Source organism: Mobula hypostoma, chromosome 5 (genome assembly GCF_963921235.1).
Source record: "Mobula hypostoma chromosome 5, sMobHyp1.1, whole genome shotgun sequence".
NCBI lineage: Eukaryota > Metazoa > Chordata > Chondrichthyes > Myliobatiformes > Myliobatidae > Mobula > Mobula hypostoma.
This window is the reverse complement of record NC_086101.1, coordinates 138,805,185-138,830,701: the sequence shown is the minus strand read 5'-3', so window position 1 is coordinate 138,830,701 and position 25,517 is coordinate 138,805,185. Positions and strand designations below refer to the sequence as shown.

The 25,517-nt window shown below is 44.0% G+C and overlaps 1 protein-coding gene across 1 annotated transcript in view; it reads right to left on the bottom strand.

Annotated features, from left to right (window-relative positions):
• Positions 1-25,517, bottom strand: part of cemip2 (cell migration inducing hyaluronidase 2) — a 114,983-nt gene that overhangs the window by 34,970 nt on the left and 54,496 nt on the right. The window contains exons 10-16 of the mRNA XM_063049026.1: positions 23,251-23,320; positions 21,923-22,051; positions 18,179-18,267; positions 16,323-16,454; positions 5,748-5,783; positions 2,337-2,492; positions 661-838 (exon numbers count right to left, since the gene is read on the bottom strand). Of these exons, the coding sequence (XP_062905096.1) occupies positions 661-838; positions 2,337-2,492; positions 5,748-5,783; positions 16,323-16,454; positions 18,179-18,267; positions 21,923-22,051; positions 23,251-23,320 (790 nt within the window). The remainder of the gene's footprint in view (positions 1-660; positions 839-2,336; positions 2,493-5,747; positions 5,784-16,322; positions 16,455-18,178; positions 18,268-21,922; positions 22,052-23,250; positions 23,321-25,517) is intronic.

Sequence of the window (25,517 nt, the reverse complement as noted above, 5' to 3'; positions counted from 1 at the left end):
AGGTGAGTTGGCTGGTAGGTTCATCGGCTACTGTAAATTATCTCAGGTGTGGTTGGTTGATGGGCAGGAGAATGGATGGGTGTCAGGCAGGAGAATCAGCAGGGGTGGTGCTTGGCGGGGATGCAAAATTAAAACTGAAATGAGCAAAGATGGGTGTTTGATAATTTATACTAAATTATCAGAGCTTTACTACAGCTCTTTGAAGTTGGTAGTAAACAGTTGGATAAAGTGCCTGCTGCGTGACTTTATGACCTTTACAAATGAATCAGTGTACACTGACCAGCACATTGAGTTCCTACAAACGTCAAAGACTCTTATTTCTAGCCTCCTTCAGATCCCCCTATTTTCTTTCTTCCACTCTTAGAGGCACTACTTTCAATGGTTAAGCGTTTACACATTGGAATTTCCGCTCTTATCCGTCATCTTCCATTCTGCACTTGGGACACTCAATAGACTTCCCCACTTTGGCTAAGCTTTCAGTCACACACCCTATTTCACCAGGGCCGGGGCCAAATCTTCAATTATACCACTTTTTCCTCATCAATTTTCACCAAGAGACAATAAGGTTATAGTGACCCAGTAATCTGATTCATAATGATATTTCAAATCTCTACCATGTGCACTAACATTACAATAGCACAAATACCCGGACATACATACATTTGTGTCAAATTTCAACAAAGAGAAACTGTTCTTGGGAGTCATTTGCCAAGGGTTCTTCAGAAAGAATCCTATGGCACTGGTGAATCTGGCCGATGATGCCATATAGTTTTGGAAGGTTGTCTTGGTGACGTGAATTGGTCCGTCATAAATCTGAAATCCACGTATTGGGAAGGTCCTGTTTGAAAGGCATAGGAAGAGGATATGTCAGATTTCTCTGAAAAAGGAGGAAATATATTCTATAGGCGATATTTACCATTATAGAAATGTGTGAGCTTAATTTGATGGTAAGTGCAGAGTAATACAAACATTGGACAGAGCATTTGGAGAAGGCCTTTCTGTTCATTGCATCTTCTGTATCTTTCAATTAGACCATGGCTGATCCTGTGTCTCAAGTCACTTTCCTGCTCAATTTCCATGATGCTGTACATCATGGCATTGTACATCTGTTCAGGGTCTGAATATCCTCAAACATCTGGGCAGGGAATTCACAAGCTTTCAAATAAAAGGCTTTCTCCTCATCTCAGTCCTAAACAGCTGACACCATTTCCTGATACTATGTACCCATACCTCTAGATTCCCCATGTTGAAGAAACAACTTTTCATCTTTTGTCAGACAATCCCTCTCAACGAAACCTCATTTTTTACAATTTCCCTCAAATCTCTTTCATCTTCATCCCAAGAATCTACTAAGTAAATTGATGCTGCAGTGATCCCAGAGTATTTATTTTCCAGAAGTATAGAGACCAAAATTACCTATAGTAAATTAAATCTTGTCAAGAATGAAAAACAACTGGAAATACTTCAGCAGTAACAGTAGCATCGTAAGACTTGCAAGGTTGAAGCAATACGGAGAGGTTAAATGAAGTATGATTTCAAAATATTACAGAAGGAGATGAAAACAAACACAGAAAGTGATTTGCTGTGTATAAGACCCAACAATGATATGTAAGCAAAAAGGTGATAAAAGGTGGAATAATTTAATTAAGAGTTTAGATTTCACAAGGCAGGTGTGGTTTATTTTAATCTGCAGTAAACTTCACTTATCTGAAATGTCTGATCAAGGATAAAATGGAAAAAATGATAGCAGGCTAAATATCAGCAGTTGAGAATGGGGGACCATGACATGAAAATCAGGTACCAGGTTAGGAAAGGCTGGCTGGCTTATCTTGAGCCTTTCATGACAGATCCTGAAGATTTTGCCCCTAGAACATGACAAAGATCTTCTCAAAAAAAAATTCAAGTGGTTACCACTCTTCAACATCAATTGTACCTTATGAATTGAAGGTTGGGAGTTTGAATCAATCTCTCAAACAATCCAAAGAGCTGTGGCTTCACCTGTATTGCAAATCTTCCTTTTCTTTTACATCTTTGTTCAGCAAAATTCTGATCTCACATTTAAAATACCTAAGCATTTATAATAGTACATGTGCAAAATAATGTTCCTAAACATCCCTGAACGAAAAGGGTCTAATTTTAAAGAGGCAGTCCCTACACCTAGACTCCCCAACAACAGAAAGAAACATCCCACTTAATAATTCCTTTCAAAGTCCTGGAAACTTTAATCCATCAAATCACTATATGAACCTTTACACTCCGGGGGGAACACACCTAGATCTGGTGTGGCACGTACACAATATTCCCACAGTGGTCAGAACTTAACATCAGTGCCTTACTTGTCTCTGGGCAAAGTACGATTTTTTCCCTCCACTCCACCGACTCCCCAGTATTTGTTTTGGCCTCCTTGAGATCCATAATTCCCACTTTCTCCAACAAACAAGGATTCTGAGATTACTTGTCTTGAACCTTCATCCTTTGGGAAACTCCCGTCACTGTGTAGAAAAAGTTACTTGTTAGTAACCTGACAAGAGCATGGGCCTTCAAAATACTTTTAATCCTCTAATACAAAACACACACACTTCACCCACAGCTCACCAAAGCAAGCCAATGAGAAGGAAGAAGACTTACTAAGAGTGGTAAACAGCATTTACCTCTTCCTAAAGAACATAGTATACACAAACATCCCACCCTGCAAAAACTCATTTCAGGGAGGTAGCACCATCAATTTGCGGGAGACTTCCGGGAGAGGTGGGATGTCTGCAATAGAGTAGCTCCTTAGCAGCTAGCCAGCTAGTTTAAATAATGTTAGCTATGCTAATGAACGAATGACACCTGTTAAACTCACCTCAACATGTCTTTTACAGTCTTAACCCACCATGGGCAATAGAAAAGTCACTGTTGCAAACAGTGCAGCGAGCAACGCTGTCATTATTTTGACCCCTATTAGGCAGGGGTACACTTTAAGGTAGTCTGGGGTGACATACGTTTCATATTTTCTTTTTTTGGAACACTCTGCTACTCTGACTTTTTTTGGAACTCTCTCACTCTCTCCCTCTCGTTCGTGGTCACTCTCACTTGCGCTCGCTCTCTCGCTCTCTCTCTCTCTCTCGCAATCGCTCTCACTCGTGCTTGATCTCTCGCTCTTGCTTTCTCGCTCTCTCTCACTCGCGCTCGCTCTCTCGCTCTTGCTTCCTTGCTCTCTCTCTCGCTCTCTCTCTCACAGTCGCTCTCACTCGTGCTTGATCTCTCGCTCTTGCTTCCTTGCTCTTGCTCTCTCTCTCGCAGTCGCTCTCACTCGCTCTCTCTTGCTTTCTTGCTCTTGCACTCGCTCTTTCTCGCATGTTCTCTCACGCTCGCTCTCAAAAAAAAATCAATTTCCGGGACATTGTATATAATTTGCGGGCATCAGGGAGCCACTATTAATATGCGGGAGACTCCCGGAAGTTCCGGGAGAGGTGGGATGTCTGGTATACAGTCCCCTCTCCACGCTGTAACCTGAATAAGTGCAGTTATAACATCTGCAATGGGTGATCCAGGATAGATCAGCTCACTTGACTGACCCCAATTTCACAACTAGCATTCCCTCAACCATGTCCCATTCATAAGATGTTCTGGCAACTTGCCGAAGTCTTCCAGCATAAACAAAACCCATGACCAGAAAAGGTCAAGTTCAGCTGGCACTTGATAACACTGGACATCTCCCAGATTACCCAACATCTGGGTTAGAAATACACTGCTGATATTTTATTGTTCCTGGATCCAAATCCAGAAGCCCCTACCTAGCAGTACTCCTCAGTACAGTCTACAATGGTTGATAGCAGCCATTCACATCAAGTTCTCCACAGTTTGATCGTTCAGAAAGACTGGTTCAGCATCTAGCTCATCCATGGGTCTTGAATATCATGTTTGAAGAACACGAGTAGGTTCCAGGCCTGGAGGGGCTACTGCACAGTATCAGAAAAAGCTGTCGAAAGTTGTAAGCTCAGCCAGCTCCATCACGGGCACCAACCTCCCCAATCCAGGACACCCAGGCACCTTCAAAAGGCGATGCCTCAAAAAGGTGGCATCCATTATTAAGGACCCCCATCACCCAGGACATGCCCTTTTCTCATTGCTACTATCAAGGTGGTGGTACAGGAGCATGAAGACACACACTCAATGTTCCAGCAACAACTTCTTCCCCTCTACCATCAGTTTCCTAAATGGACGATGAACCAATGTACACTACCCCACTTTTTATTTTCTTTTTCTGTTATTCTCTTTTTTCACCATTTATTTAATTTTTAAAAATATATTTCTTATTGTAATTTATAGATATTTATTATTTATGAGAATGAGCCGTATACTCCTGCAGCCACACAACAGATTTCATGACATATGCCTGTGATATTAAATCTGATCTGATTCTGGGGCTGTGACTGGAGTCGTGCTCCAGTCTGCTTGTGCGTTTCAGCTTGTTTTGTTCTACGCACTGAAACTCATCGATTCTATTACACCACCCCTTTAAGCTCAAAGAGGTCACTGAAAAAATTATTATACTACTGCGTTACATGTAAAACAAAAGCAAAATAAATGTGTGTTGGGTGTTAGTGGGAGGAATATCCAATAGTTCGGTGCCAGGTTACTGGAGTTTTGGGCAACAAAACCAGCCCACGCCCTGTAAATCTTTCAGTCCTTACAGCAGACAGTGGAAGTCTTTGTGTGAGTGTGACCTGCCCAGAGTGTGATGGCTGTTGTAGGTGGGAACAGCATCTCAAGTCATTCCTCCACTGGATTAGACCAGGGCACACTTGAAACATGATAAACAGCTAAATGGCTGACAGTGACAATACCACAGAGCTATTACTGTAAAGAAAACTCAACTCCTCAATTATTCATTGCCCCTGCAACTTCTTGATCAGAAGCCGCATTTAATGGTGCATCCCAACTTCAACATTGTTGCAGATTAAACATGAGCCATCACAAAATGCACTCAGTGTCCACTTTATTAAGCACAGGACTGGAACCCAGTGTGGTGCTCTGCTGCTGTAGCCCATGCACTGCAAGGAATGTGTTGTACATTCAGAGATGCTCCTCTGCACACTATTGTTGAAATGCATGGTTATTTGAGTTACTGTCGTCTTCCTCTTAGTCTGGCCATTCTCCTCTGACTTCTCACATTAGCAATGTGTTTTCACCCACAGAACTACCCGTCACAGGATTTTTTTTGTTTGCTTTTGCACCATTCTCTGTGCATGAAAATCCCAAAAGATCAGTAGTTTTAGAGACACTCAAACCACCCGTCTGGCACCTACAATCATTCCACGGTCAAAGTCACTTAGATTACATTGTCTCCCCATTCTGATGCTTGGTCTGAACAGCAATTGAACCTCTTGACCATCTCTGCATGCTTTTATGCAAAGTTGCTGCCACATGATTGGCTGATTAACGAGCAGGTATACAAGTGTACCTAATAAAGTAGCCACTGAGTGCTTCAGTGGGTTTAATAGTTTCTGATCAAAATAGTTGTTACAGACATCCATGGTGACATCTAACAGTGATGCCCAACTAGCCAACTTAAAAGCACAAGGGAGATGAGGGCAGGCAGTCATCACAGACAAAAGGAGTTGGAGGTGTGTGAAGCTCTCAGTGGGCTGGCAGAAATAAACAGCTGGGCGGGAACACAGTGCATTAGTAGTAATGCTGGTCTCTGCTTTTCCCTCACTGTGTATTTCCAGTGTTTGCAGTTACAAGTCCAACACTCTTACCTGGCAAATGACAAGCCAATTCCATTGTCAGAAAACCTGAAAAATAAAAGAAGCAATTGTACAAGCAATCGGAGTATTAAAGGATAAGAGGACGAATTATTGAAAGAGGAAAGATTTGTCAGTCACTAATTTTCCTTGCGAAATCACCTCTTTAGTGGACAAAGGCCTCATACTCTGGAATTCCCTCCTTTATACCTCTCAGCCTCTCTCTTACTCCCCTCCACAAAATGCTCCTTAAAACCACTGAAATTTAGATTAATATACTCAATACCTCCCCAAGTGGCCAATTTGATAAAGTTCCCATGCAATACTTTGGAATATTCTACCCTGCCCAGGTAAAGTTGAAAAAATACTGTTTAATGTACAGGTTCTCCCAGGTTATGGCAGATTTCCAGTCCTGTGAACTGTTCAGTATCCAGCGAGTTCACAAGTCAGAAGTTTAGTCATGATTCAAGTTCCCACCCAGCAGAAGATGCCTGCAGCCTGACGGCAGTAAGCAGTTCCATCCTGCTGGTCTCCCAAATGCCCACCAACATTCACTGGGTGTTCAACATCTAGAGAGTAGCTGTATAATTCAACTAATATTTTGAAGCACCCGAAAGATTATTTACCATCACTACCTTCATACAAGATCAGACCAAAACCGCATAGCTGGCAGTGGACGAACTGCTGAAGGACCTTGGTTCCAGGACTTGTCAAATCCTGGAAACTGAATCAGTACAGCCAAAGAATTTCAAGAGAGAGAAGAAGATGAACAGAGCACAGAGCAAAGCTCTCAGCAGGTCCATCCCATTCTCAAAGAGGAATGCTAATCCTAGAGAGTGCTGCCTCCACACAGATCCAGAGTTCAATCACCATCTCAGGTGCCATCTGTGTAGGCAGAGAGCTGAGAAGCAGGACCTCCAGGCTAGTAATTCCTGGATTTCTGCCTGTACCGCACACCAGTGAGGGTAGAAACAGGATGATTTGGCAAATTCGTGTGTGGCAGAGAAGCTGGTGCAGGGGGCAAGGCTTCAGGTTCTCGGATCATTGGCATCTCTTCTGGGAGAGGCATAACCTATTCAAAAGTGACAGGTTGCACCCAAACACAAGGGGGACCAATATTCTCATGGGCAGGCTTGTTAGAGCTGTTGGAGAGGGTTTAAACTAATTTGGCAGACGGATGGGAACCGGAGTGAAGGGACTCAGGATAAGATGGATATTAAAAAGCAGAGATAGCATGTAGTCAGACAGTCAGAAAGGGCAGGCAGATGATAGGACAAAATTGCAGCAAACAAGGCCAGTACCAGTGCATTAGGGGTACAGAATCATAAAGGGTAGCAAATGCAGCACTCAAAGTGTTATATCTACAAGAAATAAGGTGGATGATCTTGTTGCACTATTACAGATTGTCAGGTATGAAGTTGTGCATCACTGAATTGTGGCTGAAGGGTGGTTGTAGTTGGGAGCTGAAAGCCCAAGGTTACACATTGTATTAGAGGGATAGGAAGGTCGGCAGAGGGGGTGGTGTGGCTCTGCTGGTAAAAAATGGCATCAATCAGTAGAAAGATGTGACATAGGATCGGAAGATGTTGAACCCTTGTGGGCTGAGTTAAGAAACTGCAAGGGTTAAAGGACCCTGAAGGCAATTATATACAGGCCTCCCAACAGAAGCTGGGATGTAGACCACAGATTACAACAGGAAACAGAAAAGATGTCAAAAGGGCAATGTTATGATATCATGGGAGATTTCAACATGCAGGTCAATTGGGAAATATCAAGTTGGAAACGGATCTCAAGAGAGAGCTTGTTGAATGCTGATGAGTTGGCTTTTTAGAGGAGTTTGTCGTTGAGCCTACTACGGGGATCAGCTATACTGTATTAAGTATTATGTAATGAACCAGAGGTGATTAGGGAGCTTAAGGTAAAAGAACCCTTAGGAGACAGTGATCACAATATGATTGAGTTCAACTTGATAGGGAGAAAGTAAAATATGACGTAGCAGTATTTCAGCAGAGTTAAGGAAATTACAGTGGTAGGAGGGATGAGTTGGCCAAAGTAAATGAAAGGAGATGCTGGCAAGGATGACAGCAGAGCAGCAATGACACCAGTTTCATTTGTTACGAGAATACACATAAAATTAAGATGTTTGCTGGCCTGGGCTAGCATCAGTGGCATCAGCAGTTGGTCTGCCACCTGCCCTCAGGGGAAGGAGAGATAAGGAACAATGGAGCAGCGTCTGGAGATGTGTAATGAAGGGATGTGGGAGGAAGAGCTGTCTGGAGCGGCTCCCCCCTTTGAGCCCTGAACTGTTTGAAGTGATGGACAGGCGATACCCCAGCAGGGGGATAAAAAGGGACAGGTTCGCTAAGACAGACACACACGCCACCCGAGGTAACGAGACCCTGGAAGCAGTGCGCCTCTCACGAGTGGTGAGAAGAACCGGACAACGCACAGGGTGGAAAGGTACGATCAGCGGGAACCCGGTGTGTGTCCGCCCTTGCCTGGGTGCCGGGTTCACTGCAGAGGATCGACCGCATCTGGAGGAGGGGTCACAGTCGGTGACCTCAGGTGACATCACCAAGGACCCGCCCAAATGCTGTTTGTGAGCCATCTTGCTGGTCTGTGAGTGAAGCCGTTCTGAACGATGAGTTGTTCCTGTTCTCTCTGTCTCTCTTCCCCCACGTTGTCCATCGCCATGGAAACAATTACTGCGAACTGAACTTTGAGTCATTTTGAAATTTGGTCATTTACCCCTAGACAACGATAGAGCTTGATTGATGCTGTTATCTTAATTCTGTGCACATGTGTGTTTATCATCACTGAACTGTTGCATTTATTATCCTTTCGATTAATGTGTTGCTTGTTTCTTTAATAAAACTTTCTTAGTTCTAGTACTCCAGACTCCAACTGAGTGATCCATTTCTGCTGGTTTGGCAACCCAGTTACGGGGTACGTAACATAAGTGGGGTTCTCGTCCGCGATTTTGAACGCTAAATTTGGGACGGAGTAAATTGATTGGGTTAAAATTCCCGAAAGAAAGAAAAGACAAACAGCAGAAATGGAGGTTGAGGAATTTATAAAGGCGCCGACCTTGGAGGCATTAGAGGATGCCAGGAAATCGGAATTGATAGCTGTGGCAAAACGGGTGAATCTTGCTAAGGTGAAGTCGACAATGAGGAGAGAGGAGATACACAGAGCTATTGTAGAGCACTATGTATCTAAAGGTGTGTTTCCCCAAGGTGAGCTGGGGGAGGTGTCTATTGAAAAACCTGCTGGAGACGCGGTACAGGTACAGCTTGAAAAACTGAGACTCGAGCACGAGTTCCGGGTACGGCAGTTAGAAAGGCAGGAGAAAGAGAGAGAGTTAGGCAGGAGAAAGAGAGAGAGTTAGAAAGGCAGGAGAAAGAGAGAGAGTTAGAAAGGCAGGAGAAAGAGAGAGAGTTAGAAAGGCGGGAGAGAGAGAAAGAGGTAGAAAGGCAAGAGAGAGAAAGACAGTTGGAGAGAGAAGAGAGAGAGAGGGACAGACAGTTGGAGAGAGAGGAGAAACAGAGGGAAAGGGAATTTGAGCTGGAGAAGTTAAAGATAAGGGCCGAGCAGGGGCTCGTGCCGAACCAAGGTGGAGGGTTCCGGGCGACCCAGGAGGTTAGGCTGGTTCCCCCATTTGACGATACCGATGTGGATCGGTACTTTCTCCACCGAAAAAGTAGCTATAAGTCAGGAATGGCCGAGGGATAAGTGGGTTGTCTTACTTCAGAGTGCACTGAAAGGGAAAGCCCAACAAGCTTACTCCGCTTTATCCCCGGAAGATGCCCAGAAGTATGAGGTGGTGAAGGAGGCCATCCTCAGGACTTATGAGTTGGTCCCGGAGGCATACCGGCAGAGGTTCCGGAATGCGAGGAAGCGGTGGGACCGCACGTATTTGGAGTTTGCTCGTGAGATGCAAACATATTGTGAGCGTTGGTGCGCCTCGAAAGGGGTAGAGGGGGATTATGACAGACTGCTGCAACTGGTTCTGATTGAGCAGTTTAAAGGTTGTGTCCCTGAGGGTATGAGACCCTACCTCGATGAGAAAGAGGCAGCCACGTTAGCCGCAACTGCTAAGTTAGCGGATGAGTATGCGTTGACGCATAAAATGAAGGTTGCCCCGAGTAAAGGCTACCAGAAGGGTAGTCAGGACGGCGGGGAGAGTCCGCCGGAAAAGTCAGAAAGTAAGCCGGGGACTAGTGAAAAGGATAAGGTAGACCGGGAGCAGCCTGGTAGGAAGTCTCCTGGGGTCGTCTGTTATAATTGTGGGAAAGTCGGACACTTTGCGTCCAGGTGCTTTGCCCCAAGGAAGGAGACGGGGAAAGGAAAAGCGGAAATTTTGAATGGCTGTATTGAGCTGTTAAGCGAACCGCTAGGGAAGGACAGGTCTGAAAAAGTCCAGGAAGGGCGCGAGAGGTTTATCTCGGCCGGACTGGTGTCAGTGAAAAAGAGGTTAAAACCAGTTCCAGTGCGGATCTGGAGAGACACGGGAGCGTGTCAGTCACTAATACTGAAGAGTGTATTAGAGTTTAGCTCAGAGACCCAGACTGGGGAGGTAGAGGTCAAAGGTGTTGGGGAAGGGACAGAGTCAGTCCCTTTGCACCAGATACACTTACAGAGCAACCTGGTCTCTGGACGAGTCACGATTGGGGTGAGGTCCGAATTACCGATGAAAGACGTGGAAGTCTTGCTCGGTAATGACATCGCCGGAGGAATCGTGTTCCCAGTCGTGAGATTGACGGGTCAGCCTGCCAGCATGGAGGCCCCGCCCGCGATGGTGAATTTGGCTGAAACATTTCTGCCAACCTTGTGTGAGACAGGGTGTAGTGAGATAAGAGGTAGTGAGGGAGCTGGGACGGACGTAGCAGTAGCCAGGAAAGAATTTGTGCAGACGCAGGAGCGAGACGAGGGGCTGATGGTTTTTGCCGAGACCGCTCTCTCTGACACAGCCTTGACAAGCTATTGTGCGGATGAGGAAGTGCTAAGGAAGAAAGGGAAATCAAGTACAGCATCCGCAGATGAGGAGTGGGGGGTGGTGCAAAAGAGTTATGGGGATGAGGTTTTTAACATGGCCCACGAGGTACCCCCCGGTGGACATTTTGCGGTGCTGGAGGAAACAGTTGGTGGAATCATGAAAGAGAGTTACCGGCTGCCCAGGGGGAAAAATGTTATTGATCATGACCGACGCGAACTGAGACGGTCACCGGCTTTTGATATGCTAACAAACCTAGTCGGTGTTAGCGTGGAAATCAATGAAGCTAGGGGCCCCTTGATAAGAGGAAAAAACCATTTTGAAAAGATTAGGATGGGATCGGTCAGATGGGAGAAGGCTATTGTTTTGGCCAGGTCTACTGATAAGGTCTCTCCCTTAATCCCCGAAGGAGTAATTAAACGACTCGCACCCATGTGTTTGATTGTCCCGAGGAAATGCAAAGAACTGGGACGTTGGGTTATGTCGGTTACAATAGGGCGGCCAAGTAAACAACACCCATATTTTTTGAGTAATTCAGTGACTAAAGGGCTGATGAACACAGAGGTGTGTATTGGCAATTTAACACGGCTGTCTGAAGCCAGCTTGATAGTGAACCTTGGAAAAAATGAATTCGGCCACAGGAATGTCACTTACCTGGGAATTGTGGTGACACAGGGGCAGCTGGCAGTGATGCAAGCTACAGTGCAGGCTATCGCTGACCTCCCAACCCCGACAGACAAGAGGGCCCTCAGAAGGCTTTTGGAGATGGTGGGGTACTGCAGGAAGTTTTGCAATAACTCTGCGGTCAATACCCGTCCCCCTCCTACTAAGCCCTTGCGAGGGAAAATTGAGTCGGAATGGGACGACCCTTGTTGTTGTGGTCCGGGACAAAACCAAATGAGAGGTTACATTGGTCGCAATTCATCAGTGTTTTTGGCCACTATGAAGTTTGCTGAGTTGGAGCCTGGTCTAAGGGATTATTAATAACACGTGTAAAAGGAACAGAAAATGTGATGACTGTCTGTCAAGGTATTGACAGCTTCAAATTCTCTGTATTAGCTAAATAACTGTTAAAGATGTATATTGTGTATGTATCAGATAATGTAGTCATGTTTGTAATTTTTACCTCCCGGTAAAAATCCTTAAAGGGGGGAAGTGTTACGAGAATACACATAAAATTAAGATGTTTGCTGGCCTGGGCTAGCATCAGTGGCATCAGCAGTTGGTCTGCCACCTGCCCTCAGGGGAAGGAGAGATAAGGAACAATGGAGCAGCGTCTGGAGATGTGTAATGAAGGGATGTGGGAGGAAGAGCTGTCTGGAGCGGCTCCCCCCTTTGAGCCCTGAACTGTTTGAAGTGATGGACAGGCGATACCCCAGCAGGGGGATAAAAAGGGACAGGTTCGCTAAGACAGACACACACGCCACCCGAGGTAACGAGACCCTGGAAGCGGTGCGCCTCTCACGAGTGGTGAGAAGAACCGGACAACGCACAGGGTGGAAAGGTACGATCAGCGGGAACCCGGTGTGTGTCCGCCCTTGCCTGGGTGCCGGGTTCACTGCAGAGGATCGACCGCATCTGGAGGAGGGGTCACAGTCGGTGACCTCAGGTGACATCACCAAGGACCCGCCCAAATGCTGTTTGTGAGCCATCTTGCTGGTCTGTGAGTGAAGCCGTTCTGAACGATGAGTTGTTCCTGTTCTCTCTGTCTCTCTTCCCCCACGTTGTCCATCGCCATGGAAACGATTACTGCGAACTGAACTTTGAGTCATTTTGAAATTTGGTCATTTACCCCTAGACAACGATAGAGCTTGATTGATGCTGTTATCTTAATTCTGTGCACATGTGTGTTTATCATCACTGAACTGTTGCATTTATTATCCTTTCGATTAATGTGTTGCTTGTTTCTTTAATAAAACTTTCTTAGTTCTAGTACTCCAGACTCCAACTGAGTGATCCATTTCTGCTGGTTTGGCAACCCAGTTACGGGGTACGTAACACATTCCAAAAACAAAAATACTCAAATGGCAAAATCATACAACTATGGCTTACAAGGGAAGTCAAAGCTAATGTAAAAGCAAAAAAGCAAACATTTTGTGGTAAGACAGAGAATTGGGAAGCTTTTAAAACCCTACAGAGAGCAACTAAAAGAATCATTAGGAGGGAAAAGATGAAATATGAAAGCAAGCTTGCAAACAATATCAAAGTGGACAGTAAAAACTCTTCCAAGTATGTTAAAAATAAATGAGAGTGGATAATAGGACTGCCAGAAAATGAGCCTGGAGAAATAATAATGGGGGGCAAGGACATGCAGATGATATAAATGAGTATTTTGGATCAGTCTTCACCGTGGAAGACACTAGCAGTGTGCCAGATGTTGAACTGTGTGAGGGAAGAGAAGTGAGTGCTGTTACTATTACAAGGGAGAAGGTGCTTAAAAAGCTGAAAGACCTAAGGGTACATAAGTCACCCGGACCAGATGAACTGCACCCTACGGTTCTGAAAGAGGTTGCAGTAGAGATTGTGGAGGTACTATGAATGATCTTTCAAAAATCATTGGACTCTGGCACTGGAAAATTGCAAATGTCACTCCACTCTTTAAAAAAGGAGGAAGGCAGCAGAAAGGAAATTATAGACCAGACAACCTGACCTCAGTGGTTGGGAAGATGTTGGAATCAATTGTTAAGGATGAGGTTATGGAGTACTTGGACAAAGTCAGCATGGTTTCCATAAGGGAAGATCTTGCCTGACAAACCTGCTGGAATTCTTTGAGGAGATTACACGTAGGATAGATAAAGTGGATGTAGCAGATGATGTGTATTTGGGCTTTCAGAAGGCCTTTGCCAAGGTGCCGCACATGAGGTTGCTTATTAAATTAAGAGCCCATGGTATTATAGGAAAGTTACTAACATGGTTTGAGCATTGGCTGATTGGTAGGAGGCAGCAAGTGGGAATAAAAGGATCCTTTTCTGGTTGGCTGCCAGTGACTAGTGGTGTTCTACAGGGGTCTGTGTTGGGACCGCTTCTTTTTATGCTGTATATCAATGATTTAGATGATGGAATAGATGGCTTTGTTGCCAAGTATGCAGATGATACGAAGATTGGTGGAGGGGCAGGTCGTGTTGAGGAAACAGGTAGACTGCAGAAGGACTTGGACAGATTAGGAGAATGGGCAAGAGAGCGGCAAATGAAATACAATGTTGGAAAATGTATGGTCATACACTTTGGTAGTAGAAATAAACGTGCAGATTATTTTCTAAACTGGAGAAAATCAAAAAATCTGTGATGCAAAGGGACTTGAGAGTCCTTGTGCAAAACACCCTAAAGGTTAACTTACAGGTAGAGTCAGTAGTGAGGAAGGCAAATGCAGTGTTATCATTCATTCCAAGAGGACTAGAATACAAGAACAGGGATGTGATGCTGAGGCTCTATAAGGCATTGGTTGAGGCCTCACCTCAAGTATTGTGAATAGTTTTGGCTTCCTCATCCAAGACAAGATGTGCTGGCATTGGAGAGGGTTCAGAGGAGCTTCACAAGGATGATTCTGGGAAAGGAAGAGCTATCATATGAGGAACATTTGAAATCTCTGGGTCTGAACTCACTGGAATTTAGAAGGATGGGGGGGGGGAATCTCAATGAAACCTTTCAAATGTTTCAAATGTTGAAAGGCCCAGACAGTAGATGTGGAAAGGATATTTCCATTGGTGGGGGAGTCTAGGACAAGAGGGCACAGCCTCAGGATAGAAGGGCACCCTTTCAAAACAGAGATGCAGAAAAATTTCTTTAGCCAAAGGGAGGTAAATCTGTGGAGTTTGTTACCACAGGCAGCCGTGGGGGGCCAGGTGGTTGGGTGTATCTAAGGCAGAGCTTGACAGGTTTTTGATTGGACACAGCATCAAGGTTTATGGGGAGAAGGCTGGCGAATGGGGCTGAGGAGGGGAAAAAAGGATCAGCCATGATTAAATGGAGGAGCAGACTCGGGGCCAAATGGCCTAATTCTGCTCCTGTGTAGGACTCTGTGACCCTACAGGTTTCCTCTGGGGCTTCAGCTTCCTCCCTCTTCCCAAATGCACGCTGGCACGTCAATCAGTTCGTGTAAATTGTCCTCACATAGGGTCCTGACTCAAGATATCCACCATCACTCTGCCTCCACAGTTACCACCTGACCCCCTGGGTTGCTGAAAATTGCCTCAAGTATAGATGGAAGGAAAGTCAAAAATGGACATATGAGAGAATAAATTGCAGTGGAAAGGACCTGAGGGAAGTAGGCATGTTTCTCACAGGCTGGGATAAGTAAACAGTTCTCAAACTGCTCCTGTAGCCAAGGAGGTTTGAAAATAGTGTGAGGCAAAAAGTTTGATGGAAATTGTGTAAAAAGCATTAATGCTGACACCTAGTGGTCAAATGAATGAACAGGTAGCTAGCATTCTCCACCATAACTTGAGCAGTTTCAGGTTCCTAGGTGTCCAGATCTCCGAGGATCTAACCTGGTCCCAACATATCGATGCAGATATAAAGAAGGCAAGAGCGCAGCTATACTTCATTAGGAGTTTGAAGAGATTTGGTATGTCAACAAATACACTCAAAAACTTCTATAGATACACCATGGAGAGATTCTGACAGGCTGCATTACTATCTGGTATGGGGGAGGGCCTACCGCACAGGACCGAAAGAAGCTGCAGAAGGTTGTAAATCTAGTCAGCTCCATCTCGGGCACTAGCCTACTAAGTACCCAGAACATCTTCAGGGAGCGGTGTCTCAGAAAGGCAGCGTCCATTATTAAGGACCTCCAGCACCCTGGATATGCCCTTTTCTCACCATTACTATCAGGGAGGAGGTACAGAAACCTGACGACACATACTCAGTGATTCAGGAACAGCTTCTTCCCCTCTGCTATCCAATTCCTAAATGGACATTGAACCCTCGGACACTACCACACTTTTTTTTTAAAAAGTATATGTATAGTATTTCTGTTTTTGTACTATTTTTAATTATTCAATACAAGTATACTGTACAAAGTATACCGAATAGGATTTACTTATTTATTATTATTTTATTTTTTTCTTCTATATTATGTATTGCATTGAACTGCTGCTACTAAGTTAACAAATTTCATGTCACATGCCGGTGACAATAAACCTGATTCTGATTCACAGATAAACCCAGAATTAGAGTTCAAATCTCACCATGACAACTACAGAATTTAAATTCAAATAATTAAGAAAAATAAATTCTCACTAATTATCTGATTCACCAACCTCCTTCAGTGAAGGGAATCTGTAATCCACACCCAGCCGGGACTTTGTGTGACTCCATATCCACCAACTCAGTTGACAATTAATTGTAGCCTGGAGTACAGGGACAGATGGGGATGAGCAGTAAATGCTGGCAATGCTCATGTCATCTGTATCCCATGAATAAATAAGGCAAACTCTGTAGCCTCTCTGAGACAAGGGTACGGAGCTCACTACCACAGGGACAAGGGTGCGATGGGGTGGTTCATGAAGACAGCACATCTCTGCTGGGCCACCTGGCTCACTTGCAGATTCTGCCTTCTCAGTAAAAAACCTCATCTTCCATTCGTTTGGTGTACCTACCCAGAGTTCTGGAATTCAATATCTCCTCCTCGGACCCAGGCTCCATGATCGTTGTTTTTGAAAGCTATCAACCGTTCAATGAGGGCAGTGACCCGCGGCTTCTGTGGATCAGCGTCTTGGTGAGGCCGGAACCTTAAACACAACAGCAACAGGTTTAAAGTTAATATAGCATAACTTGTGACCTATTACACGGCAGTGAGCAGGAACAGGATCTCCAGCATTGGGACACTGGAGAAAGTTACTTCAATAGGACTGGTTTATTTATTTATTTATTAAAAATCAGCACCAAATGATCCTTCCTGTCTGATGCCATTGCGCATCACAATATAGAAGAGATTAAAATCATAATGAATTCACCTGACAAGAGGTAATTTCTGAGAAATATTATGTGTTGCAAAAGTTAAGGCATCAGGCATACCTTAATATGTACAGAACAGAACTGTACAGGAATGGGCCATTCAGCCCACAACATTATGCTGTACTAATCAAACACAATTAAACACCAACTAAAGTAATCCCTTCAGCTGACACAATGTCCACATCCCTCCATTCTCTAAACATCCATGTTCCTATCTAATAGCCTCTTGGTTTCGTGGCTACCTGGAAAAGAAAAAAAATGAGTTGTAAAAATGAACCTTTGAACCTTCTGTTTTTTTCCCCAATGCCTCTCTCACATTTGCCTGCACTAACACTGCAGGCAGCACATTCCAAGTGCCCATCATTCGCTGTGCATGAAAAAAAAACTGACCCCACACATTTACTTCAAACTTACCCCTGCTCACCTTAAATGCATGCCTTCTAGTGCTAGACATTTCAACCCTAGGGGAAAGATCCTGTCTGTCTGTCTACGCTTCTCATCGAACAAGCTTCTATCATCTAGCACTTCAATGTCTTCAGGACCAACTGTATTATGTGCAGTTCTGGTTACCACACTACAGGAAGAATGTGGTTGCACTGGAGAGGGTGCAGAGGAGATTCACTGGAGAGGGTGCGGAGGAGTTTCACCAGAATTGGATTGGAGCATTGCAGTTAAAAGGAGAGACTGAATAGGCTGGATTTATTTTCCCTTTAGTGGTGCAGGTTAAGAGTTCACATTACTGAGATACAGTATATACAATTATCAGAGAGGGAGATAGCTTGATAGTCAAAATCTTTCTCCCTCATAGAAGAGGTGTCCAAGATGATAGGGCACAGGTTTAATATGGAAGGGAGATATTTCTAAACTAGAGTGGCTGGAATCTGGATTGCACTGCCTTAACTGACGATGGCAGATACTCTCAGAACATTTGAGCATCAAGTAACTGAATCGCCAGAGCACTGAAGACTATGTAGGTAAACAGGTTTCGTGTAAGTAGGTAAAATGTGTGATATGCATGATGGGCCAAAGGGCCTGTTTCTCTGCTGTATAATTCAATGACTCTTGGTCCACATTCAAATCTCACCTCTGAAACTTGAGCACAAAGTCTAGGTTAAATCCCTGGAGCCAACGACGGGGAGGTATCGTTAACCCAGTACATCTTCCCCATCAGGTAGATGTAAAAGACCCAAGACCCAATGTCAAGGAAGAGGAGGTAGTGCTCCTGAGAACTTCCATTAGGCTTCACCAAAAATTAGCACAGTTATTATAGCAAGCTGCTGGTCTGCTCTGTTTTTCATATATAAAAAAATAACAAAACTTTCCAAAGTCCTTCAATAGCTGCAAACCATATTGAGATTTAAAAAGATGCTGTGGAATTGCATGTATAGTCCAGCAGTGATTGGAATCAGAGTGGGCTGACTTGACAGAGGGAAGGATTTTTCACCCCCATATCAAAAAGAAAAGGCTCTTTCATCAAAAGGTTGGTGGTCTCACTCACCTGGCACTGTTGTCTAAACAGAGGTACTCCCTTGGGTCATCAGCAGTGGCATTGGTGACTTTCACTCCCTTGTCGATGAACAGTCCGGCCTAGTGTAAAGACCAAGTCTCATTACCAGAACACAACTGGTGCCGTTGAGCAGTTTCCACACTACTGTTACAAGTCCACTAAACAGTTCCCTTGTATGGTAAGATGAACTCAACCTCAAAAACCTACCTTACACCTTATTATCTACCTGCACTGCACTTAATCTGTAAGCATAACACTTTCTTCTGCATTCTTTTGTTTTACCTTGTACTATCTCAGTGCATTGTTGTGATGAATGGATCTGTATGGACAGTATGCAAAATAAGTTTTTTTAAAAACTGTAATAACTTAAATAGATCAAACCAATTACCAATTGCAATGTTTTATCATTTCGATGTGCCACTGCTCAATAAACATATTTTTTTCAAAATTAGCTCCTACTGAAATCTCTAGGAAAACCCTGTTCGTCCACATACATATCTCCTGATGTGCAGGGATAAGGTTCAGCGTCTTCTGATCTTTGCCTTCAAATCAGTAAATATTCAATTGCCACAAATACATCCCTTCCCCCTTTCAGGATAATCCCAAAACACTTTACAGCCAGTAGGAATAGCCAGCAGACAATTTGCACATAACAAGCTCACATAAGGAGGAATGGATGATCTGCTTCCTGCGATGTTCACCAAGGGATAAATGTTGCTCAGACTGCATGAGAGAACTGATGAGCTCTTCCTGCATATACCATAACAATCTTTATTTCTATCCAGGAGAGTGCATTAGCTTAACATCTTAGCCAAAAGGGATCATAACCTGTAGTAAAGCACAGCCTCTGTATTGTGCTTGCGTAACAGCACGGACTGGAGTGAGATTTGAGCCCACAGCCATGACTCAGCAGCAAGACAGCTACCCACTGAGCCACAGCCAACACTCAGGGGAAGAGGGAAAATAAACTCATCTTAAACAAGATGATTAGCTGCCATATTACAGTAATAATATTTATATATGGGAAAGCTTCACTCCCACAGACATCTGGAAAGATCTCAATCTTTAAATGCAAACTCTAGCAAACTGCGCACTGCTGACATTCAAGTAACATCAATAAGACAGACAATCTGGATAATATTTCATTATTGTTTCTGGGATCTTACTGAGCACAACAATGGCAGCCACACTTCTAACACAACTTGGAATAGGCTCCAAAACGAAAGTGAACAAAGGTGTTGGTTTTACGTAGTTGAATAACCAGGAAATTGAGCAAATGGACAGAGACAAATAAAAGATAAAAGGGGAAAGAAGTGGGGCAATGTTTGTGTTGAATATTCCTCGCCTGCAGATAAACACTAAAGAGTTCGACTCTTAGCTAAAGGTACATGGCCTGAATGCTTCTGTCTGACTCAATGGCAGAAATCAATATGATTAGCACATGGACTACTCCATATGGAGTCTGCCCCATATCTTATAGTCTGTAGGCAGAAACTGCACACAAAATACCGTACACCATCTGTACACACATACAAAGCAACTCCATGTCCTACAGAAACTGCACACAAAATGCTGTACACCATCTGTACATACATACAAAGCAACTACAGAAACTGCACAATGCAATGGGAAATACAAGGGCTCTACAAAAATACCAAGACTGCAAGCACAAGTTTATTTTTATTTGAAAGTACCAAAATAGGAACTAAATATTGACACAAGAAACTGAAGATGTCAGAACCTAGAGCAATATGCAAAACGCAGGAGGAACTCAATGTGGGTTAGACAGTATCTGTGTGGATGGAAAAGGATGTACAATGTTTCAGGTTGAGATTCTTCATCTGAAGGGTTTTGACTCAGAACATCAACTGTCCATTTCCTTCCACAAATGCTGGCTGACCTATTGAAATCCTTCATTGTTTCCTTTGGAACTCTATCTTGCTTGACCAACAACCAACTGCCATCTGATCTCTGCAATCTGTTGGCCTTCCGTTATCATAATGAGGCAGGGACACTGTGATGATGGACATTTTGAGTGACTAGTGTTTGTGTGGTGTGAGGGAAGGAACAGGCTGTAATACAAGAATGGCCAATCAAGCCCAACGCGAGATGGAAGACGGTGGGTCAATCTGATTACAAGCAGTAAATGGAGAGGCTTTAGTTTCCACATGCCAGTGAGGAACATTGTCCAGGGCGAAACCTCATCGCTTCTCTCATATGGACAGATTCGAATAGACAAAATGGCAGCAGGTCCAGAGGCAGCAAGAGGAAATTGTGGGTTATGATTCCTCCTTGGATGCACAATACACTGCTGGCTTGGCCCAAGTATCTTACCAAAGCTCAACTCTGAGGGTTTCAATTGAGCTGACAGTCACATGCAGCTGCTACCATATTACACACTATATACAAGAGACTGAGAGTGACTTTCTACCCTATGTACTTTATTCTTCCACAGAAAAATATACAGTGCTACTTAAATATGATGAGAAAGTACATCCAAAGAGAAATTCTTGAAGGGAATTGGATAAATATACTGAAGGGAGGAAGCTGTAGGATGGTGAGAAGGAGGGTACTAATCGAACAAAGCATATGATAGGTAAGATGGCTTCCATTTATTTTCAAAACTAATTCATAGGTCATCACACAAACACGAGGAAATCTGCAGATGCTGGATATTCAAGCAACACACACAGAATGCTGGTGGAATGCAGCAGGCCAGGCAGCATCTATAGGAAGAGGTAGAGTCGTTGTTTTGGGCCGAGACCCTTCGTCAGGACTAATTGAAAGAAGAGATAGTAAGAGATTTGAAAGTGCGAGGGAGAGGGGGAGATCCGAAATGACAGGAGAAGACAGGAAGGGGGAGGGTCTCTCTACACTCTGTCCACCAGAGAAAGCAGGATCTCCCAGTGGCCACACATTTTAATTCCACGTCCCATTCCCATTCTGATATGTCCATCCACCGCCTCCTCTACTGTCAAGATGAAGCCACAGTCAGGTTGGAGGAACAACACCTTATATTCCGTCCGGGTAACCTCCAATCTGATGGCATGAACATTGACTTCTCTAACTTCCGTTAGTGCCCCTCCTCCCCTTCTTACCCCATCCCTTATTTATTATTTTTTATTTTTTCCCCCTTTCTTTCTCTTTTTCTCCCTCTGTCCCTCCTACTATATCTTCCTCTGTTGCTCTCCTCCCCCTTTCTTTCTCCCTAGGCCTCCCATCCCATGATCCTCTCCCTTCTCCAGCCTTGTATCCCTTTTGCCAATCAACTTTCCAGCTCTTAGCTCCATCCCTCCCCCTCCTGTCTTCTCCTCATTTCGGATCTCCCCCTCTCCCTCCCACTTTCAAATCTCTTACTAGCTCTTCTTTCAGTTAGTCCTGACAAAGTGTCTTGGCCCAAAACGTCGACTGTACCTCTTCCTATAGATGCTTAAACACAAAATAATCTGCAGATGCTGGGGTCAAAGCAACACTCACAACACGCTGGCGGAACTCAGCAGGTTGGGCAGCACCCGTGGAAAAGATCGGTCGGCGTTTCAGGCTGGAACCCTTCGTCCTGACGAAGGGTTCCGGCCCGAAACGTCGACCGATCCTATAGATGCTGCCTGGCCTGCTGCGTTCCACCAGCATTTTGTGTGTCATAGGTCATCAGCAAGGATGGCTTCCACTGTCCATCCCCAAGAGATGGGGACAAGTCACTGTCTGCCCAATTCCAGGATTCAGAGGTGAACATACCTTGAAGTTGGAATGAACTCTGTTGTTGTAGAACATACCCAATGGTGTGAGTTCAGCTTTGTTTTCAGTGAGCCGTCCATGGGATTCTCCAGTAGGAACTTTATGGAACAGGTACCATATCCCAGTGTCCTAATGGAGATAAAATGCATTATTGCACTTAGGTGGTGAGTGATAGGAGAAAATATTTACACTTAATATTCACCCTGAAGCTATTGGCAATAAAAGAAAATTAATCAGTATTTCACACTTTTTAAAGTAGTTTTTTTGAATCAGAGTCCCCCTTCCTATGCTGAATACCATACTTGGATTCATGAAATTGATTCCTGGGATACAAGAGATTAGTCTATGAAGACTGTGCAAGATTTACAAATCCAGGGATGAAGAAATTTCTCCTTTCACTTTTAAATGGCTTTCCTTTTACCTTAAATATGTTCGAGGCAAGATCCATTACTTTTTGGGATGAATAGAAATCCAGGTGTGGAGGTGAGGAGGAAATGACCGGCAAAATCTTTCAAAGCCTCCTTCTGCTTCAATTCAATATCTTCTCATAGCCTGCCACGGCTCAGCCAGAGGAGGTAATTCCAGCCTATCAATAGAACAGTCGTGTAGCACAGAAACAGACCCTCAGCCCACTACGTCAGTGCTGATTTTTCTATCCAGCTACACAAATCCCATTTGCCCACATTAGGACCATATGCATTAGATCAGTTTAAGTGCCTGCCAATTCCTTTCCACAATCAACCAAATAGGAGGATCCTGTCAAGTCCACAGTGTACACTAGGACCGAATTAGGTTTGGAGCTGGACAATTCCTCACATTTTCCAGAAGCAAGAACCTCTAGAATTTCCTATGCGATATAGTGTAAAAATCTTCACTGAATCCCTTGAATGAGAGGTGAACCTGTTGCTGGCTGGTATGAACCTCGCATTTGCAAGAAGAAAATGACATGGTCCAAAAAATGATCCCCTGGACCAGTTCTGATCACTTCAGAATGGCAAAGAGGAATGCCATGCTTTCTTCTTCTAACTTTTGCCCCTATGGTTTTGGAGGGAGAGGTTGAAGAGGTCTCTGTGGACACACAGAAGGCGTCACAATGATATGGATATAATAAATGGCGTTGTAGGCAAATCTAGGAAGGACATTTCAGATTTCCATCAGTTCATTGCATTGAAGCATTAACTGCTATTCTGGATGATTTCAGCACTGGCTAAGCCATCCAAGCAAATTAAAAAGTTGCACGTCATAGTGTGCAGAGAAAGGTGCCAATCAGGAGGTGCCAGCTTCTACCCACACCCTAGCACAGCAACACAGTGTGATGAGGCACTCACCTGAGAACCTGCAGCAGCATTGTTAATGAGATGATTGTTAGGATTGGCAACCCAGAACGTGGACACAGCCCTGAAGAGGAATAGCATAACACAATCAAAACAACATTGGCACCTGCTTGGAAGAGGGTCTTCCTTGTATAGAATAATACAATCCAGGAGACCTTTTGGTCCTCTGTGGCTACGCCAGTTCTTAAAGTCCAAATTAGTCTCATGATAGCAGCATTACATTGGCAAATGGAGAGATATAGGCCAATTACAGACCAATGTGCAAGTTAAGTTGACCTGGTCAGCACTGTACTGTTCTACGTTCATTCACCTCACACGGCCTCTGCGGCACTGGAAACATTTCCCTTTCAGATATTTATACAACCTCCTTTGAAAAATCCTACTGAATCATCTTCTCACAATCCTTACATACAGTAAATCACTCCACAAAAAAAAAAATCATCCTATTCCACCTCTGTCAGAAATGGCATTTAACTCTGCTCTCCTGCCTCAGCTTTCAAACCCAGCACACATGGTGTATTTGTGAATAGTTTACGTTTTTCCGATGAATGCTTCTTATCTGATGTTATGTCCTGTGCTGCTGCTTCCTCACACCCACGTATACCGACAGTAAACCGGGCTGCGACGGTAACATTTTCCATGTTGATTAAAACCTTATCATTGCTTCTGGGAACATTCTGTGCAGCTTTGTTGCTGCTTTCCCTATTCAATAAACAACAATAACTCTTCACAGAACTTCACTGGCCAAGCTGTGTTTTGGGACAAAAGGCAAGGTTAGCTTTATTTGTCGCATGTACATTGCAACATCCAGCAAAATACGTCATTTGCGTCAAATCAAATCAGTGGGAGTTGTGCTGGGGCAGCCAGCAAGCGTCGCCACACTTCCCAAGCTTGACTGGTGATAACTGGCACTGTAAAGCAATTGTGCTAACTGTTATGCCACTGTGCCATGGCAAGGTAATGAATAACTTTGCATTAATACAATACTTTGCTTTTTATTATAGTTCTGCTTTGAAATTCACAGGCGCATCCTGAGGTGAGGCTAAGCCACTGGTTCACTGAGGGCTGGCGGTCCGTACTTGTACCAAGTACGAGAAACGTTGGAGGGAAATTCCAAGGAGACAAATGTAACCCCAAACAGAGGAAAGGCTCTGCTGCAGTTTCACTCTGACAGTCAAAACACAAATCCATCTGCAAGATATTAGTTACACAGCATACATACTCACTTTGTTCTCACTAGTCCAGCTTCTACATTAACAACACTGGGTATCAATATACAGCAATAATCCAGCTCCCACAGACATATCTCCGAATTGGCACGATAAATTTATCAGCTGTACCTCAGCAACAGTCTATTCAAGAGTCATAAAGACTCAAGATTAATTTCCACTCCAGCAATATGACTACAGGCTAGCTGAACTTCAACCAACATGCAAATCTGTCATTTTCAAACACGATCATCTTAGCCCCTCTAGCCTGGCCCATCATTTCAGACTGATTAACATGAACTGACTCCACCGATCCTAATCTTTCATGATCAACAAACTCAGCAGTTTCAAACCCAAAATTTACAATCTTATCAGTTTCTAAACTAATATCAACAACCTCCAGTCAGTGACAGAGTTCTGTCATTGAAGCTGATGGCAAAGTTGCAAATCAACGTGATGCAGGGGCAGCCATCAATCAGGAGACGGCAGCCAATTTCTGCCATAGCTGTAGTTGTCTACCAAAGTAATTGCAATTTCCTGCCCATAATATCAACATAAAAATGGAAAATAATGTGAATAAACAATGGTGTTGGGGTGGGGGGGGGGGGAGAAAGAGAGAGAAAGAAGGGAAATCTGTACGTGCAGGGAGCCCAGAGTCATGCTTTCCTTTAAGTATCGGAATCAAAGTCTGAACTTATTCCCCTTAGCTAGCAGACAGGCAAGGGAAAATTCACAATTGTCAAAGCACCTTCCAGGCAACTTATTGTACAGGTATCAGTGAGAATTAATAAAAACCTGAAAGAAAAATGCAGAGAATTTGGCATTGGAAGCAAGTTAACTTTACACCCACTTCGAACCAAATTGAAGTAAGTTTGTATGCACTGTTATTTAGTTTATGGGTGATGCTATTATAATGTTCCTGGTGCCAGATTTTGGATCAAAGATGAATATAAGAGCAAAATCTGTGCAGGGATAGACATAACATACTCTGCCGGAGATTCCTCACAGGGCATTTGCTGCACTCTGCAGGAAACCTCGAGTTAAATGTAAGAA